The sequence below is a fragment of the Corvus moneduloides genome, chromosome Z (assembly GCF_009650955.1).
Source record: "Corvus moneduloides isolate bCorMon1 chromosome Z, bCorMon1.pri, whole genome shotgun sequence".
Lineage (NCBI taxonomy): Eukaryota > Metazoa > Chordata > Aves > Passeriformes > Corvidae > Corvus > Corvus moneduloides.
Window position 1 is genome coordinate 68,191,932 of NC_045511.1, and position 16,807 is coordinate 68,208,738.

At 53.4% G+C, this 16,807-nt stretch overlaps 2 protein-coding genes across 14 annotated transcripts in view; both read left to right on the plus strand.

The window, feature by feature from the left end:
* Window positions 1–16,807, plus strand: part of LOC116437867 (T-cell activation Rho GTPase-activating protein-like) — a 633,784-nt gene that overhangs the window by 18,568 nt on the left and 598,409 nt on the right. For 8 of the 13 annotated variants that reach the window (XR_004237499.1, XM_032096169.1, XM_032096176.1 and 5 more), the window contains 5 exons: window positions 1,345–1,527; window positions 2,950–3,069; window positions 4,156–4,786; window positions 5,355–5,468; window positions 5,847–6,539. The gene's annotated coding sequence lies outside the window, so the exon portion shown is untranslated. Of the gene's footprint in view, window positions 1–385; window positions 485–1,344; window positions 1,528–2,949; window positions 3,070–4,155; window positions 4,787–5,354; window positions 5,469–5,792; window positions 6,540–16,807 lie in introns of those variants that run through there. The other 5 variants (XR_004237500.1, XM_032096173.1, XM_032096171.1 and 2 more) reach the window with 5 other exon arrangements.
* On the plus strand, window positions 11,395–16,292 carry LOC116438285. The gene is made up of 4 exons (XM_032097125.1): window positions 11,395–12,415; window positions 12,655–12,842; window positions 14,480–14,600; window positions 15,672–16,292. Exons 1-4 carry the CDS (start codon window positions 11,395–11,397, stop codon window positions 15,680–15,682), a joined length of 1,341 nt encoding a protein of 446 aa, XP_031953016.1. The 3' UTR covers window positions 15,683–16,292.

Here is a 16,807-nt window from a genome sequence, read left to right on the forward strand (position 1 = left end):
TCTTTTCACTTTTTTACCAATGTCCAACATGTTCCTAAATCACGTAGACAGGAACTGCGGAATTCTGTGTCCAATCATCCCAGGCCACTATTGCTGCAAAATATGGAGGTAGTGAAGAAGGAGGAAGAAGCTTTTAACTACAGCTTATCCTCCATATTGAGGATTTCTACTTTTATCTATTTACTACGCAAACAGACCTAAAACCTCTAAATTTTTCACCCTGTGATAATCTCACATAGTATTCTATCACCTAATTCACACCATTGTAGATTCAAATTCCTCCCAGAGGCTAGGCAAATCTTCCCATGGACAAAGGTCAAAAACAGTACTGTTCAGGAGGGTAGAAGGCTTCAAAACAGGCAGAGAAATATTCTCTGCATTCTGGGTTCCCACACCTGTAGACCATCAAAGCACTTCTGTGGCCCTTCCAGAGAGCAGCAGCTGCACATCTTCAGAGCAGCACACCCAGCCTACAGCCCATCAGGTAGGGAGAGAGTTTCTACCGTTGCTTTTCAGGAAGATCATGAAAAGTGACCACTTGAAGTATTTTCCTGCAGTGCTCTGTCATGTGTACATCTCAAGTGTGAATCAGACAGGAATTGTCAAGTGAACTGGGAAGCAGGGCCTTGATAACAAAACCAATCTCTGTCTGCTTTTGCTGTCCTTCCTCCAGATTTGGAGGGTGTTCTGGCCATTTTCCAGACAGCCTCTCCATAGGGGTGAAAGGGAGAGGCAAAAAACATTGGTCCACAACCGGTCAGTGTCAGGTGAACTCCCATCTTTCTTGGAATGAAGCCCAACTAGGATGCTGACAGGATATTGCAGAGTTTACAGATTGTCTCTCCTGCAAAGAAGGCTATTAGATTTCAGTGAGCTCTGTGTGTCCCCAGAACTGCTGCAGCTGCAGAATACGGCCTCACGCACAAGGTTGCTTTTTATGATACAATCACAGCTGAATTTTAGCATGTGTGTCTGCAGATCTGGGCTCTTCCTGGGTGAATCCACTTTCTGTGGTCGGTTGTGATGAGAAACTCAGAAGCAGCCAAATGCAAAAGCTGCTGGGGAAATTGAAAAGACTGTGATTATAAAGTGTTAGAGTGTGTGCGTGTGTGTGTGTGTGTAGATCAATTTTACAGTCCATCCTTTAATATACACACTCAACAATTAGATGAAATACTTTTTAAGAGAAAGAAATCAGTGTTCCAGTCCCCTGGGAAGTTGGAATACAGTTCTGGAATTGAGTTTGCTGTGCGCTTCCTGTGATGTTTGCTGCAAGGCAGCAATAGAGCTCTGCATCCCAAAGCCACATTCTGGAGCCTGACCAATGTGTTTGGATTCCTGCAGCCAAACCAGGCCATCCAGCCCCCAGTGCTCCACCTGGCAGTGCTGGCTGGGCAGCATGGACGGCCTCCAGCTTGGAATAGTCCTGGGGAAGAGGAATTGCCACCCCTGGATCTAGAGCTTGCTGTTGAGACACTGGAGGAGATGCTGTCACCATCCCTGCCTGAAAGGTCTCCCTTGGCTCAGGTAACTCCATTGGGTGGGAATGAAAGGGGCTGGGCTGAGAGCTGTGAATGTTGTTTCACGGCTGAGAAGCAAAGGCTTCTTGGATTAAGCTTTGAATGGACAGGGAAGGATTTGCTTGGTCAAGCAAGATTCCAAAACAAGAGGGAATGAAAAAGTCTCCCTCCTTAGTGAGGATGAGAGGTGTGAGCCTGTGTTGGCCAGGTTTGGGTGCTCCTTTTGCTGGGGAGAATCCCTGGTGCAGGGGCATTTGTGGTGATGAAGTGGAAGCTTTGGCAGCTTTTGGACTGTGTTTGAGAAGTCAATCTTCTCCACTGTTGAAGGCCTTTGGGGCCCAGACTTTGTTAGGAACAAGGGATGAAAGTGTGTGAGCAGTGGAGCTTTTAGGGGGCAGATGTGTTGGTTTTGAGGCCCCATGACTTGTGTGATTGGTGAGCAGGACAATGATGATGCTGGACATGAAAGGGTTAAGGACTCCTTGAAGCCCAGGGGCTTGTTCTGTGTTGGAGAGCAATTCAGTCAGGGACCATGAGTCCTTGTGTTTGACAGATTCCCTCTTTGGATTAGGAATCCCCTTCCTCTTAACTCTTGCCTCTTCCCATGATGCCTTTTTCTGGTCTTAAAATCAAGAGCCATACACGGTTAGAAGGGGAAAAGGGATTTTACCTTGGTCTTTATTTTAAGGATCCTTAGGTGCACACATCCAGGTCATATGCATCAAAATGCACCCCACTGAATATGCCCCAAAAGATCTGGTATAACATTATAGGTTTTACTAATTAGCATATCTATCAAAGATTCCCCAATGAGAGGCTCAAGTGAGCCCCTCTCCCCAAGGAGCCTTCCCCTGGATGGTTCCATCTTCGTTTATAAAATGTGTTCTGGAGAGGACCTTGGGGTCTGGGGCACACTGATCCCTAGCTACGAAGCTTCTAAAACGTTTAGTCTCTTAGCTTGACAAACAAGTCCAAGAATGGAGGGAAAAAGCACTGAGAATACAGAAGTTGTAAAAAAGGTATAACAGGGGTATAAAAGGAAAGGCAAAAAATCTTCATGGCATCACCCAGACGTGTCTGGACTTTTCAGTTCCTGTGTTGGCACTGGCCTTTTTGCGTATTATTATACAACTTTGCCAAAGAATTTCTCTGTTTTATTTAATATGCAGACCCACTACCTGCTGCAGATTTATTAGCCAGGAAGGGTAGAGTCAAGGTGGAGAGTGGGATTTTTTTGGGATCCCCACTATCTCATTGCCAAGTGTGATGAACTTCTGTCTTCTGTAAACTCACACACAGCAGTTTTCAAAAGCATTTTCTTCTTCAAGAGAAGGAAATGTGGCAGGCTCTGACGTATTGTATCCCTGAAGTCATTCCAAGAAAACAGTGAGTGATATTTGGTTTCTTTCTTTCTGGTTCTCTTTCAAAGGGAATGCTAATGTTGTGCCCAAGTTTTCAGGAGGGGAGGCTGGGAACAGGGCTGCAGCAGAGGGAGCTTTGCCTGGCACCGAGAGCTGCAGGAACAGTTCCCCAGAGCCCGAGGAGCCTGGTAAGGAGAGAGCCCACACTGCTTTAGAGAGCTCTGAGGCGGCTGCTCTGAGCCTGCCTCTGGCAGGAAGGGAGATGAGAAGAGTTGAGTTCTTGTCTGCAGGGCTGGTGCTCCCTGGTGCCTTTAGGTCAAATCCTGCCCTGGCACAGCCTCCCCGAGCCCTGCCCTCCACGCTTCTCCAGGGGCACTGACACCGAGTGCTGTGCTGTGGCCAGAGAGCCGTGAATAACCCTGACCCTGTGGGAGCTGTGTCACCAACCCGAGTGTCCCAATGTGGTTCATAGCTCACAGCACCCGTCAGCTTCAGCCATTTCAGTGAGGACTGAGGTGTCTCTGTCAGCACAGAGAAAGAACAAGGCTGGGCTTCTGTGTGGGAGCTGGGACTGTCTGTGCTTCAAGCTCTCGTTGGTGCCATTTGCACTGGGGATGCTGAGAATTTATTGGGATTCTGATGTCTTTTCCTGGTCTCAAAATCGAGAGTCAGACACAGTTGGAAGGGAAAAAGGGATTTTACCTTGGTATTTATTTTAAGGACTCTTAGGTGCACACGTCCAGGTCGAATGCACCTCAATGCCCACCGCAATGCCTACCACACAAAAGATCTGGTATAGCATTTAGCAGATCTATCAACAATTCCCCAATGAGAGGCTCAAATGCGTCCCCCCTCCCCAAGGAACCTTCCCCTGGATGGTTCTATCTCAGTTTACAAAATGTGTTCTGGAGAGGACCTTGGGGTCTGGGGCACACTGATCCCTAGCTATGAAGCTTCTAAAATGTTCAGTCTCCTAGCTTGACAGACAAGTCCAAGAATGTAGGCAAAAAGCACTAAGAATACAGAAGTTGTAAAAAGGTATAAAAGGGGTATAAAGAAAAGGCACAAAAATCATCATGGCATCAATACTTCAAACCTTCAGAGGTTCTGAAAACTTGAAAGGATCCCTGTTCTTTAAGGAGCAGGCATCAAATTCCCAAGTGAGAGTCTGCCTTTGAGGCCATCTTTAACAGTCCCTGATAGGAGGACCATTGCTGCCCAAGGGAAAGGTACTCAAGGGCCAATATTGACTCAGTGTTCCCTTTGCTTCCCAGATCGCATCTGATTGACCTCTCCAGGAGGGCTGCCCTGAATGGGAAGAAGAGACAGAGAGAGAGCCTGTGTGAAGATTGGGCAGGTGCAATCCCTCTGTCTATAGTGATATTGATAGATGTGTATAGTTATATTTATCTATCTCTGTAGTTATATTTCTAGATTTATACAGTTGTATTTATATGTCTATATAGATGAATTTAAAGATCTATATAGTTAAATTTTTATATATACTTATGTATATCGTTATATTTATGCATGCATAGTTGTATTTCTAGATCTGCGTAGTGACATTTTTGCATGGGTACAGTTGTATTTATATATATGCAGTTATGTTTATAAATAGTTATAAATGGGCATAGTTATATATTTATATAGTTATAGGTGTATGGAGCATTAGGTACATAGATTGATATCTGTATAGGTATAGGCAGCTTTTTAACCTCTTTCCTGCTCTGCTTCCTCTCTCACCTCTTGCTTTTGCCCCTGTGCCCCCTCTGTCCCCTCTTCCTGTGCTGGCTCCGAGCTGGCGGCCGGGCCGGGCGGAGCAGCAGCTGCAGCCCCGGTGTCCCTGGAGCGGTGGGAGCTGCCGGTGGCCGCAGGCCCTGTGCCCTGAGGAGCTGCTGGAGGACGGTGAGACAGAGGGGGCTGGGGAGAGGTGACACTGAAGGGACGGTGACTTTGAGGTGCTGGTGGGGCTGTGGGGATGGTGGGGGAGCAGAGGGGAATGGTGGGGATTGAAGAGACTGGGAGAGCTGAAAGGAATGGTGGAGCAGAGAGGTGTGGAGGAGCTGCTGGGGATGGTGGGGACTGAGGGGACAGGGAAGTGTCCCCACAGGCTAAGGCGGGTGTTAGGACTGAGGGAACTGGGAGGACTGAGCAGGGTGGCAGGAACCGAGGGCTCTAGAGGGAGCTGAGGGGAACAGTGGGGCTGAGGGAACTGGGAAAATTGGGGAATGAATGGTTGGACTGAGGGGTAGAAGTCCCGCGAGGGAAGAGGCACAGGCTGAGGGGGGTGGCAGGTCTAAGGGGACTCGATGGATCTGAAGGGAGTGAGGGGGGGTGAGAAAAATTTGAAGAACTGGCAGGACTGGGGGTTTGCTGAGGGGATGGAGGGGGCCAGCAGGGAGCACAGTGGGGTCCGGGCCTGTGGCTCTGCCAGCCCTTGGAACCAATTCCAGAGCCTCCACTTTTGCCACAGCTGCCCTGAGGTCCTTGAGAAGAGCCGGAGAGTGACGGGAGCCAGCAGGGAGAAGCTGAAGGCCGCCAGCAAGAGCAGCGAATATGGACCTGCTGCTGCCGCCCGAGACCCTGGGTGAGGCCCCAGGGCCGCTGAGGCAGGGTGGGCGTGAGGCTGGCGTGGGCTTTGGCCGCGGGCACTGGCCGGCTGGGCAGGAGCGGGCCCTGCCCGTGCTGGGGCCGCTCAGCGCGGCTGCCCCGGGCGGCACAGGGGCTGTCCTTGGGCAAGGCAGCTGTGCCGGCAGGGCCCGGCAGCGGTGCCGGCTGTGCCGCGCTGCCGGGGGCTGCGGGACGGTCCCGCCGGGGCTGCGCTCGCCACAGCCTGGCCCGCTGGGCCTGCTTTTTCTTTCTAAGCCTCCTGGGGAGGCTCTGAGATTTCTCTTCCCTGATGGAAGTGCAGGTGCCGCCAAGGGAAACGTCCCGATCCTGACTCAGTGTTCCCTTTGCTTGCCAGGTGTCCCATCTGCTGTCCCCGTCCAGGAGAGCTGCGCTGCGCGGGAGGAAGAGGGAGAGAGAGCCTGGGAACATCGGCGCCTGCAATCCCTCCCGATCTAGTTCTAGTTCTAGATGTTTACAGTTGGACTGGGAGAGCTAGAAGTATATGGATATTTACATATGTAAACTGATATTTGTATAGGTGTATATGTATGTATGTTGTTATATTACATCTGTAGTCATATTTTCATACTTGTTCAGTTGTGCAGCTGTATAGTTCTGTTGCTGGGCCTGTATGGATTTTTTATTGGTCCATTGATAGTTCTATGTTTATCGATAGGTTTGTTATGTATGGAATGTATTTTTCATGTTAGATGTCATGATATATGTAATACATAATTAAATCTGTATATTGTTATGGTTATATCTGTATTTACTCATATATATATATATATATATATAGTTGTATAGTTCTATAATTTTATTTATTCTGGATCTGGGATTCTTTAGGGAGGGATATCAATAGTTCTGTATTCGTATATGGGCTGTACAGTTATAGCAATATGTAATAAATTACATTGTTAAACCTCATATTTGTGTATAGTGAGTGGTTGTAGAGGGTTGCAAGAAATTAACGTTTTTCATTGAAGTTGATCTCTGTATATATTTACATAGCATGACTGTAACAATAAATTAGTTTTCTAAACTTCAACTGATACTTGTATGTTGATATATTGGCAGCACAGCTGTATCAATTTAAAATAAATGTCATTTTTAAACTGAAGTTGCTTTTTGTGTATTTGTACATTAGCAGTGCAAGTGTAACAATCTGCAATAAATTCAGTGTTTCAACTGAAAGAAGGGTAGATTGTGCTCTCCAAAGGACTGGGCAGATGTAAATGGGATGATGCTGGAGGATTTTGGCCATAAAGTCTCCAGCTGTGCCCAGCAGATCCCCCCCCAGCTGCAGCCAGGCTGGGCAAGGGAACGGCACATTTGGGATGGCAGCAGAGCCACACGTTGGCTACAGGCTCGCTGCAGAGGCCTGCTGAGAAAACGGGACTCCCCTGAGCGTAGAACTGCAGCCAGGAGCCACCCGGGGAGGAGAAATCCACCCCCGTCCCACCGGGAGCTCTTTAGGGAGCGCTCCCGGTGCCCCTCTGAAGCTCATCCTGGAGAGCAGCAGCAACCAGGGATCCCGAGCCAGCTGCGCTGCCTTTGGCAGCACTTTGGCAAAGGGTCTGGAGCAAGGGCGAGGGAACAGTGACTGTAACTGCTGCAGGGCAGGGAGGAGGGAAGGGCCATTGACCCAAGTGCTGACATGCTCCAAAATCCAGAAGGATGCAGGAGAACTGGGAAGCAACAAGTTCTCACAAGTGCTGAAGTGATGGAAGCCCTTTGAGTGAAGTTCCCTGAAGGAACTCGCAGGGGAGTTGATGCCATAATAAGTAGGACCAGAAGGCAAAAATATTGTACTGCTAGGAGATGGTCTATAAGCCCCACAGGCAATGGCTTAAGAAAAGATCAAGTATATCTTTGATATACTCTATTTATTATACTAGATCTATTTAAATATATCCTATATTATTGTTCTATACAGGATAAATTACATAGATGAGAAGAATTGTCACTTCATGTAGGTTTGAAATACTCTTCCAACTTGGGAGAGTGAAGATGTACTGCTGTCCAAAGCCTTCTGCCCACACAGCAATCAGCCCACGGCTGTGTCCGTGCACACCCACCCACCGTCCTTGCTCTTCTCGGCATCTCTGGGCTGCTGTTTGCACACAATTAGGGGGAATTCAACTCGACAGACCTACGAGTGGGGTGTCCAGCTTGTCACGAACGCTGACGTGGCAAGGCACAACACAGAGCTCTCAAATCACTTACATTATCACACGTGCTTTCTTTCCTGCTGGTATCCTCAAGTAGCAAAACCTGGTGGGTTTTTTAAGATTGCAACTTTCCAAAAACTAAGAAAGCTGCTCAGCATCAGTACCCCCCTTGTAAATGGTTTTATTGACTTGGAGAAACTGGAACGTTACCTTTGGACTCCATCCTTGGTTAAAATCACCTGCCCTGACCTGCAGACTAAAGCACCAGCAGCAGCAGAAGCTACATCAGTCACTTCTCTCAAAAAGCTGTCTAGGATTTGTGAGAAGAAAGGAAAACACGTCAGACGCTCTGGATGAATGACAGGACTGGGAGAAATAGTTCCAAAGCAGAGGGCCGCAGCTTCTCTGGGACGCTCCTCGCGCTCCAAGGCAGCCGGGCTGCCCTGGCTGCCCAGGACGCTGCGCAGCACGGGCCCCGCAGAGCTGCGCAGCAGGGAGGCAGCTTCGGGCACCTCAGCCCCCGGGCAGGAGCGGCCTCCTTGCTCTGCACGGCTGCCTGTGGGCAAAGGCAGCGTGCCGGCCTTCTGCTCTTGGCCCCGGCCCGGCCTGGCAGGGCTAATCCCGTTCCCTGTCTGCAACGTGCTAAAGAGGGACTTGGTCCTTTCCAGCCCTCCAGGGCATTCGTTTGCACCACAAAACACTGAAGGACTGAGGCCTCAACAACAGGCCCTGAGCCAAAGTTGCCTCTAGATGGCCCTTCTGACCAAATGTTCTATGGGTCTGCTCCTTAGCAGGCATTACCATCAATGGGATCTGTGCATCCCTTCATTGGTGGAATGTGTCTTTACCTTTCGGCATCAAGAAACCGGACAAGGCCACATCTGGCCTCGGTTCCTCCTTGAGCCCTGGCTGGGCTTGGGGAGAAAACCAAGAGGAGAATGAAATCAGGTGTCCCTGCACTAGAAGTTCTGTCAGATGCTCCTGCAGCACTGTCCAAGCCGGGCTACTCTCACAGCGCCCTCGGAAGCCTCGTGGCCGGCAAAGGTGGAGGCACCGCAGGATGTGCCCGTTGCCGGTCGTGGCTCTGCAGGGCTTTGCTGGGACAGCTTCCCCCAGCCGATGTGTGGATCTGGATGAAGGGAAAAGGATTAGGGTTATCCTTTTCTGATTTTTTTTCAGTTTTGGATGATAGGAGATTACACTGTTGCTTCAGTTATTGCCTGTGGTTTTGTCTCTGACCCTGCCCACCGGCAAAACAATTGCCCATCCAGTTTAGCACAAGACTTGAGAGTGCTAAATTTGAAGGAGGAGAAAAGCGCTGATCTGCACAAAAAGAGACAATCCTTCTCACACCTCCCTCCTTGGGTTTCCTGGAGCTGCTGCTGTTACCAGGGCTGCTGCTCCTGCCTGAAACCTCCCCCCCTGCCTCTCTGCAAGCCCATCTCTTAGAGAACACTCCTGATCGCCACCACCTCAAACAAAATTTGTTGCAGTGGGGATACTGCAACACGCATATATCAAACCAGGAGTCCCGTGGAAAGGAAATATATATGGACAGACAGATTCTTGATAGCTGTTTCAGAGATGTTTATTTCTCCAGCCGCATGGCCGGAGCTCTGCCCAGGAACTGTTCCAGTCACGGGACCAAGGGTCCTTCTGCCCGCGCAGGGAACACAAACCAACCAATGGGAACGAGGCTGAGCAGGGACAGGGAAGCCCCGTGTCTGTGCCCTCAGCGCCCCTCTCCCAGGGCTCCATGGCAGGGGAGGGACCCCAACAAAAATTTCCACTTTTCAACTTCCTTTTCTGCCCGCAGGTGAGAAAAGGATCCACTCCCAGCTCCGGGCTCCTCCGCAAACCAACTGCTTTCAGCAGCGCCAGTCCTGAAGTACCAACCTCCTTCCTTAACCTGCCCCCTGGGAGCTCACGCACCAAGAGGCCTTTGTCCAAGGACACCCGCAGCAGAGCTCGAGGATGGAGCGGTCTGAAACGCAGCTCCTTCAGAGTTTAAACCTCCCTTTATCAACTGAACGCACCCCAGCCTGTCCCAAAGGGAAAGCAGGCAGGAAAGAGGAGCTCCTCTCCCACAACAGCAAACCCTGTGCTTCCTTAAGTTCCACTTGGAGGACGGAGGCCATGGGCTACTCCTCAGTTTGGGAAGGAACCCAACCCAGGGAAATGGCCTGATTTGGGAGCCCAGCAGAGGCAAGTGCCCCAAAAAGAAGGAAAAGATTCTCTGGAAGCAAAAGATTATGGCAATAGTTCTGCAGAAAGAAAAAAACAGAAGAAGAATTGAAGCAACATTTCAAAAAGTTCCCAGACAAAAAGTTCTGCCCCAACACGCAGTCTCTGTGGTGTGTCAGGAAGCTCATGAATGAACCTGCAAGCCTTGGATACACATCATTTGTGTCCGTCCCCCAGAGCACAAGCAGCTCCCCAACAAGACTTCAAGACTAAAGGACAAAGCTTCCCCCTTCACCTCTCCACACCAGCTCTAGGGAGGCTCTGTCCATTGCAAGATCTCCTTTGTGTCTGCATTGACAAGAGCTGGCTGCAGAAGGGGTTTGCATTGGAACTCTCCCCAGACAGGGGAAAAAAAAAGGAACAGAAAAAGTGATTCCTGAGGAAAGAAAATGCAATGCCCTTTGGGAAGACACCGGCATGAGTTCGCTACAGCTGCAGGCCATTAATCCCTTGGGGAAAGCACCATCCATCCATGGCACAGCACTTCAGCTTTGATGACAATGCTGACAAAATTGCTGCCCCTTCCTGCTGCTGCTGCTGACCCCAAATCACAAGAAATGTGCCAAATCTGCCAACAACAGGCAGAGATGGCGAGAACAAAACAGCTGGTCTGCTGAAAAGGAGGCAAAAAGAATGTATTCTAACCTCCCCTTTTCATCCTTTCCCCAGCCAACACAGAGACATGTCCTTTCCCTCTGGCACCGATGCTGGCCCAGGCACGGCATGCCCGCCGCTGCTCCCAGAGCCCTCGCCAGGGGCTTCCCGTGCCATGCCGTGTTGGTCCGTGCCGTGTCGGTCCGTGCCGTGCCGTGCCGGTCCGTGCCGTGCCGTGTCGGTCCGTGCCGGTCCGTGCCGTGTCGGTCCGTGCCGGTCCGTGCCGTGCCGTGCCGGTCCGTGTCAGTCCGTGCCGGTCTGTGCCGTGCCGGTCCGTGCCGTGCCGTGCCGTGCCGGTCCGTGCCGTGCCGTGTCGGTCCGTGCCGTGCCGGTCCGTGCCGTGTCGGTCCGTGCCGGTCCGTGCCGTGCCGTGCCGTGTCGGTCCGTGCCGTGCCGTGCCGTGCCGGTCCGTGCCGTGCCGGTCCGTGCCGTGTCGGTCCGTGCCGGTCCGTGCCGTGCCGTGTCGGTCCGTGCCGGTCCGTGCCGTGCCGGTCCGTGCCGTGCCGTGTCGGTCCGTGCCGTGCCGGTCCGTGCCGTGCCGGTCCGTGCCGTGTCGGTCCGTGCCGGTCCGTGCCGTGCCGTGCCGTGCCCTGTCGGTCCGTGCCGTGCCGGTCCGTGCCGTGCCGTGCCGTGCCCTGTCGGTCCGTGCCGGTCCGTGCCGTGCCCGGGCAGCGCCACGGGAGCCGCCCCGCCCGCGCTGTGCCCGCAGCCCCGGCTTTGTGCCGCTCGTTCCCGCGCGGGGCCCAGCGCAGCGCCCCCCTCAGGCCGCGCGCCGCCGCTGCAGCTGCGGCCGTTGCGCTGCGGCCGTTGCGGCGCCAGTGGGCGACAGGCGCGATGGCCGAGCTGCCGCTGCCCGCCGGGCTCGACGCCCGCACCTTCCCCGCCAAGCTGTGGCGCCTGGCGAACAGCCCCCGCGTCCGCTCCGTGCGCTGGGACAGCCAGGGCCGGGGGCTGCTCATCGACCGCGCACGCTTTGAGCAGGAGCTGCTCAGCTCGGCCGGCGTCCAGGGGCCGGCCCCGCGCACCTTCAGAGCCACGCAGTTCCGCAGCATCGTGCGCCAGCTGAACCGCTACGGCTTCTACAAGGTGCCGGGCCGGGCTGGCGCGGCTGTGCCGGGCGGTGCCGGGGCCATCGTCCACTATGGGAACCCCTGGTTTCGCCGCGACCGCCCCCACCTCCTGCTGCGCATCAGGCGCCGGAGCAGGGCCAGCAAGCACCGCCTGGCGCCCGGGCCGGAGCGGCGCAGGCGCTCGCCCTGCGGCTCCCAGCAGCGCCCCCGGCAGCGGCCGCGGCCGGCGGGGCCGGAGGGGCGCGGGCGGTTCCAGGCGCTGCCTCGGGAGCGGCCGCCGCTGCCGGCGGGGCGGCCGCCCAGCGGCTTCTTGCTCCTGCACAGGGAGCGGACGCTGCCGGACGGGCGGGAGCTGCGCAGCCGGCGGCCGAGCCGCTTCCAGCAGCCCCCCAGAGAGCGGCCGCTCCTGGCCCGGCGCCCGCCCTGTGGCTTCCACTTCCTCCACAGGGACCGGCCGCAGCCGGCCCGGCGGGACGGGCCCAGCCGCTTCCAGGAGCTGTACGGGGAGCGGCCGCTGCCTGCCGAGCGGGAGGTGCCCAGGATCCCGCCCTGCGAGCTCCTCGGGCTCTACGGGGAGCCGCTGCTGCCGGTCAGGCGGGAGGGGCTGAGCCGCCTCCAGAAGCTGTACGGGCTGCAGCCGCCGCCGGCCGGGCTGCCGCCCTGGGCTTTCCAGCAGCCCCACATGGAGCGGCCGCCTCCGGCCGGGCGGGAGCTGCTCAGGATCCCGCCGTGCAGCTTCGAGCAGCTCCAAACGGAGCAGCAGTCCCCAGCCTGCAAGCCATCAGGTAGGAAAAGTGTTCCAAAAGGTCGTGAAAAGTGACCGTTTGAAGTATTTCCCCACAACGCTCTGTCATTCCCAGACAGAAATTGTCAAACCTGCTAGGAAGGGGGATCTGGAAAGCCGGAAGAATCTCTGTCTGGTTTTCCTGTGTGCTTCCTGTGATGTTTGCTGCAAGGCAGCAATCGAGCTCTGTGTCCCAAAGCCACATTCTGGAGCCTGACCAATGTGTTTGGATTCCTGCAGCCACACCGGACAGTTCAGCCTCCAGTGCTCCACCTGGCAGTGCTGCTTGTGCAGCATCGACGACCTCCAGCAAGACACGGAATGCACCTGGGCAAGAGGAATTGCCTTCAGCGGATCTGGGCCTTCAGGTCGAGGCAATGATTCGGGAGATCAGGAGATCCGTGGCTGAAAGGTCTCCCTTTGCTCAGGTAACCCCACTGGATGGGAATGAAGGGGCTGGGCTGAGAGCTTTTGAACATTGCTGCAAAGGCTTCTTTAGTTGATTTCATGATTATTTAGTGATTGAATTCTTGTTGGTCAAGCAAGATTTCTAAAAGAAGAGGGATGACAAAGTCTCCCCCCTTAGTGAGGATGAGAGGTGTGATCCTGTGGTGGCCACGTTTGGGTGCTCCTTTTGCTGGGAAGAATCCCTGGTGCAGGGGCATTTGTGGTGATGCTCTGTAGGTTCTAAGAGGCTTTGTTTGGTGGGACAGAAGAGAAGAGTGTGGGGAGAATTGCCACTGAAGGCAAAGTGTCCCCTGCAGGGAGGGGCATGCGAGAGGTGCCTCTGTTAGAGCAGCAGACGTGGGCTCTGCCTGTTTTGGGTGGGAAGGCCAAGGCAAAGCAAGGGCTGGGCTGCAGCTGCTGCTGCTGCTGCTGTGTGAGCCGTGCCGAGCGTGCAGGCGCTGCCAGAGCCGTGCTTGGGGATGGGCTGGAGCTGCAGCTTTCTGCTCCTTCTGTTTGACAGATGCAGTCTTGGGATTAGGAATCCCATTTCTCTTAACTCTTGCCTCTTCCCAGACTTGCCTGGAGTGTCTGTGTTGGCACAGGCCTTTTTGCAGGCTGTTCTACATGTTGGCCAGAGAATGTCTCTCTTTCTATTCGTGTGCAGCCCCACTGCCTGCAGTACGTTTATGGTTGAGGAAGGGCAGACTCAAGGTGGGGAGTGGGGCTTTCTGGATTTACCAATATGTTGTTCTCAAGTGTGATGTCTTCTGTAAACCCCCACACAGCAGTTTTTAAAGGCATTTTATTCCCTAATAAAAGGAAATATTGCAAGCTCTGAACCATCTTTAGAATCTTTAGGTTTCTGGTGGACAGGCTGTTGCAGAGGAGATGAATATTCTGGAAGTGGTCATAGTGAGAATATCTTTCTGTCTAAAGGTAACTTGCAGGTGCTTAATCTTGGGCATTTCCTTCCTCAGTGGAATTAGGAAACACAACTTGGTTGTCTGGCTTTTCACGTCTTTTGGGTTGGTTTCTTTGGTACCCTCCAGATTTACAGAGTTTTGGCACTGGAAAATTTGATGCTGGAAATACCCTAGGTCCATAAACGTTTGCCCGGATCATCCATACGGGGCAGCAGCAGAGGGCTCCAAAAAGCACCGCCTTGTGGTTGATGGTCTGAGCGGCTGGGTGGGGGGTGGTGAGAGAGCCAGGCAGAAATGTGTGCTTTGCGTGCAGGTTTGCAGCACCCAGCCCTGGGCAGTGCTGGCAGCGAGCTCTGCCCCTGTCGATGGCCGTGTTGGGAAGCAGGAGGGCCCCAGGCTTTCTGCTGGCTGATTTCTTACAGCTGGTGGGAGAAGCCAGGCTCAGAGTGTGAGGGCACGTCCCCTCCCTTGGTGTCTCCTGGTTTTCCGAGTTCACCGTTTGCCTCCAAGGTCATTTTGTAAGAGCTTCAGTTGCACCTTGGTCACACGAATCCTGAGTTTCAAACGATTGTCACGTGAATGGTTTGGGCAGCGTTCTGTTGGGAGTGGAGAAGAAGATTTGTTGTATCCCTGATGGGATTCCAAGAAAATACGGAGTGATCTTTGGGTTTCTTTCTTTCTGGTTTTCTTTCAAGGGGAATGCTAATGTTGCTGCCGAGTCTTCAGGAGGGGAGGCTGGGAACAGGGCTGCAGCAGAGGGAGCTTTGCCTGGCACCGAGAGCTGCAGGAACAGTTCCCCAGAGCCCGAGGAGCCTGGTAAGGAGAGAGCCCACACTGCTTTAGAGAGCTCTGAGGCGGCTGCTCTGAGCCTGCCTCTGGCAGGAAGGGAGATGAGAAGAGTTGAGTTCTGTCTGCAGGGCTGGTGCTTCCTGGTGCCTTTAGGTCAAATCCTGCCCTGGCACAGCCTCCCCGAGCCCTGCCCTCCACGCTTCTCCAGGGGCACTGACACCGAGTGCTGTGCTGTGGCCAGAGAGCAGTGAATAAACCCAGCCTGTGGGAGCTGTGTCACCAACCTGGCTGTCCCAATTTTGTGAAGTCCTTGGATGAATTTGCTGCAGGGTGGAGGCCGGGCCGAAGGACTCTTGAAGGAACAGGAGAAATAAAAGGGCAAAACATCAGGCTAAAAGTCCAAACGTTTGGTCTCAAATCACTGACTGAAGGTAGTACCAGTCTGCTGGTATCTGTCCTGAGACACAAGAAAAGCAAGGAGCTGAACATCAGAGGCCAACCCATTGAAAAATCACAAATCCAGTCACAAAAGGAAAAGCCTGAATGAGCCCAGATCAGCAGGACCTAAGAGGACAGAGGGAGCACTTTGGATCCATTCCTTAGCCAAGCTGGTGCAGCCTGCAGGCCTCGTGGGGAGCTCTTTCCCTCCCAGCTCTTTCTGCCAGAGCTGATGGTCGAGTTGGAGCCGCTGTTGCTCACTGCAGAGGGCAGTTTGTAGGTCCCAGGTAATGGTTCATAGCTCACAGCACCCTTCAGCTTCAGCCATTCCAGTGAGGACTGAGGTGTCTCTGTCAGCACAGAGAAAGAGCAAGGTTGGGCTTCTGTGTGGGAGCTGGGACTGTCTGTGCTTCAGGCTCTCGTGGGTGCCATTTGCACTGCGGGTGCTGAGACTCTATTGGGACACTTCAGACCTTTGGAGGTTTTGAAAACTTGAAAGGATCCCTGTTCTTTAAAGAGCAACCTTCAAATTCCCAAGTGAATTCCCAAGTGATGGCCCTTTCAGGCCATCTTTTACAGTCCCTGATAGAAGGACAATTGCTGCCCAAGGGAAATGCGCATGAGGGCCGGTATTGACTCAGTGTTGCCTTTGCTTCCCAGATTCCATCTGATCGACCTCTCCAAGAGGGCTGTCCTGCATGGGAGGAAGAGACAGAGGGAGAGCCTGTGATCATTAGGCAGGTGCAATCCCTCTGTCTCTAGTTGCATTTATAGAGGTGTAGTTATATTCATAGATTTATGTAGTTGAACTTAAATGTCTAGATAGTTGTAGTTACAGATCTGAGTAGTTAAATATATATTTGTAGTTGTAGATGTATAAAGTTATTTTTTATATATGTAGTTGCATTTAAAGATGTGAAGTTACATTTATATATGTATATAGTTATAAATGGGCACAGTTATATTTATATAGCTATAGGTATATGGAGCTTTAGATAGATTGATAGATATTTGAATAAATACAGGCTGCTTTTTAAGCTCTTTCTCTACTCTGCTTCGTCTCTCACCTCTTGCTTTTGCCCCTGTGCCCCCTCTGTCCCCTCTTCCTGTGCTGGCTCCGAGCTGGCGGCCGGGCCGGGCGGAGCAGCAGCTGCAGCCCCGGTGTCCCTGGAGCGGTGGGAGCTGCCGGTGGCCGCAGGCCCTGTGCCCTGAGGAGCTGCTGGAGGACGGTGAGACAGAGGGGGCTGGGGAGAGGTGACACTGAAGGTGACACTGATGTTGAGGTGCTGGTGGGGCTGTGGGGATGGTGGGGAAGCAGAGGGGAATGGTGGGGATTGAAGGGACTGGGAGAGCTGAAGGGAATGGTGGAGCAGAGAGGTGTGGAGGAGCTGCTGGGGATGGTGGGGACTGAGGGGACAGGGAAGTGTCCCCACAGGCTAAGGGGGGTGTTAGGACTGAGGGAACTGGGAGGACTGAGCAGGGTGGCAGGAACCGAGGGCTCTAGAGGGAGCTGAGGGGAACAGTGGGGCTGAGGGAACCGGGAAAATTGGGGAATGAATGGTTGGACTGAGGGGTAGAAGTCCCGCGAGGGAAGAGGCACAGGCTGAGGGGGGTGGCAGGTCTAAGGGGACTCGATGGGTCTGAAGGGAGTGAGGGGGGGTGAGAGGACTTTGAGAGTCTGCAGGAACTGGCAGGACTGGGGGTTTGCTGAGGGCATGGCTGGGCTGAGGGGATGGAGGGAGCCAGCAGGGAGCACAGTGGGGTCCGGGCCTGCGGCTCTGCCAGCCCTTGGAACC

Excerpts from the sequence above, each read along its gene's own strand:
- LOC116438285 (XM_032097125.1), top strand. The coding sequence starts at position 11,395 with ATGGCCGAGCTGCCGCTGCCCGCCGGGCTCGACGCCCGCACCTTCCCC. Across the intron at positions 12,416-12,654 it reads CCCAGCCTGCAAGCCATCAG|CCACACCGGACAGTTCAGCC; the intron begins GTAGGAAAAGTG and ends GGATTCCTGCAG. Across the intron at positions 12,843-14,479 it reads AAAGGTCTCCCTTTGCTCAG|GGGAATGCTAATGTTGCTGC; the intron begins GTAACCCCACTG and ends TTTTCTTTCAAG.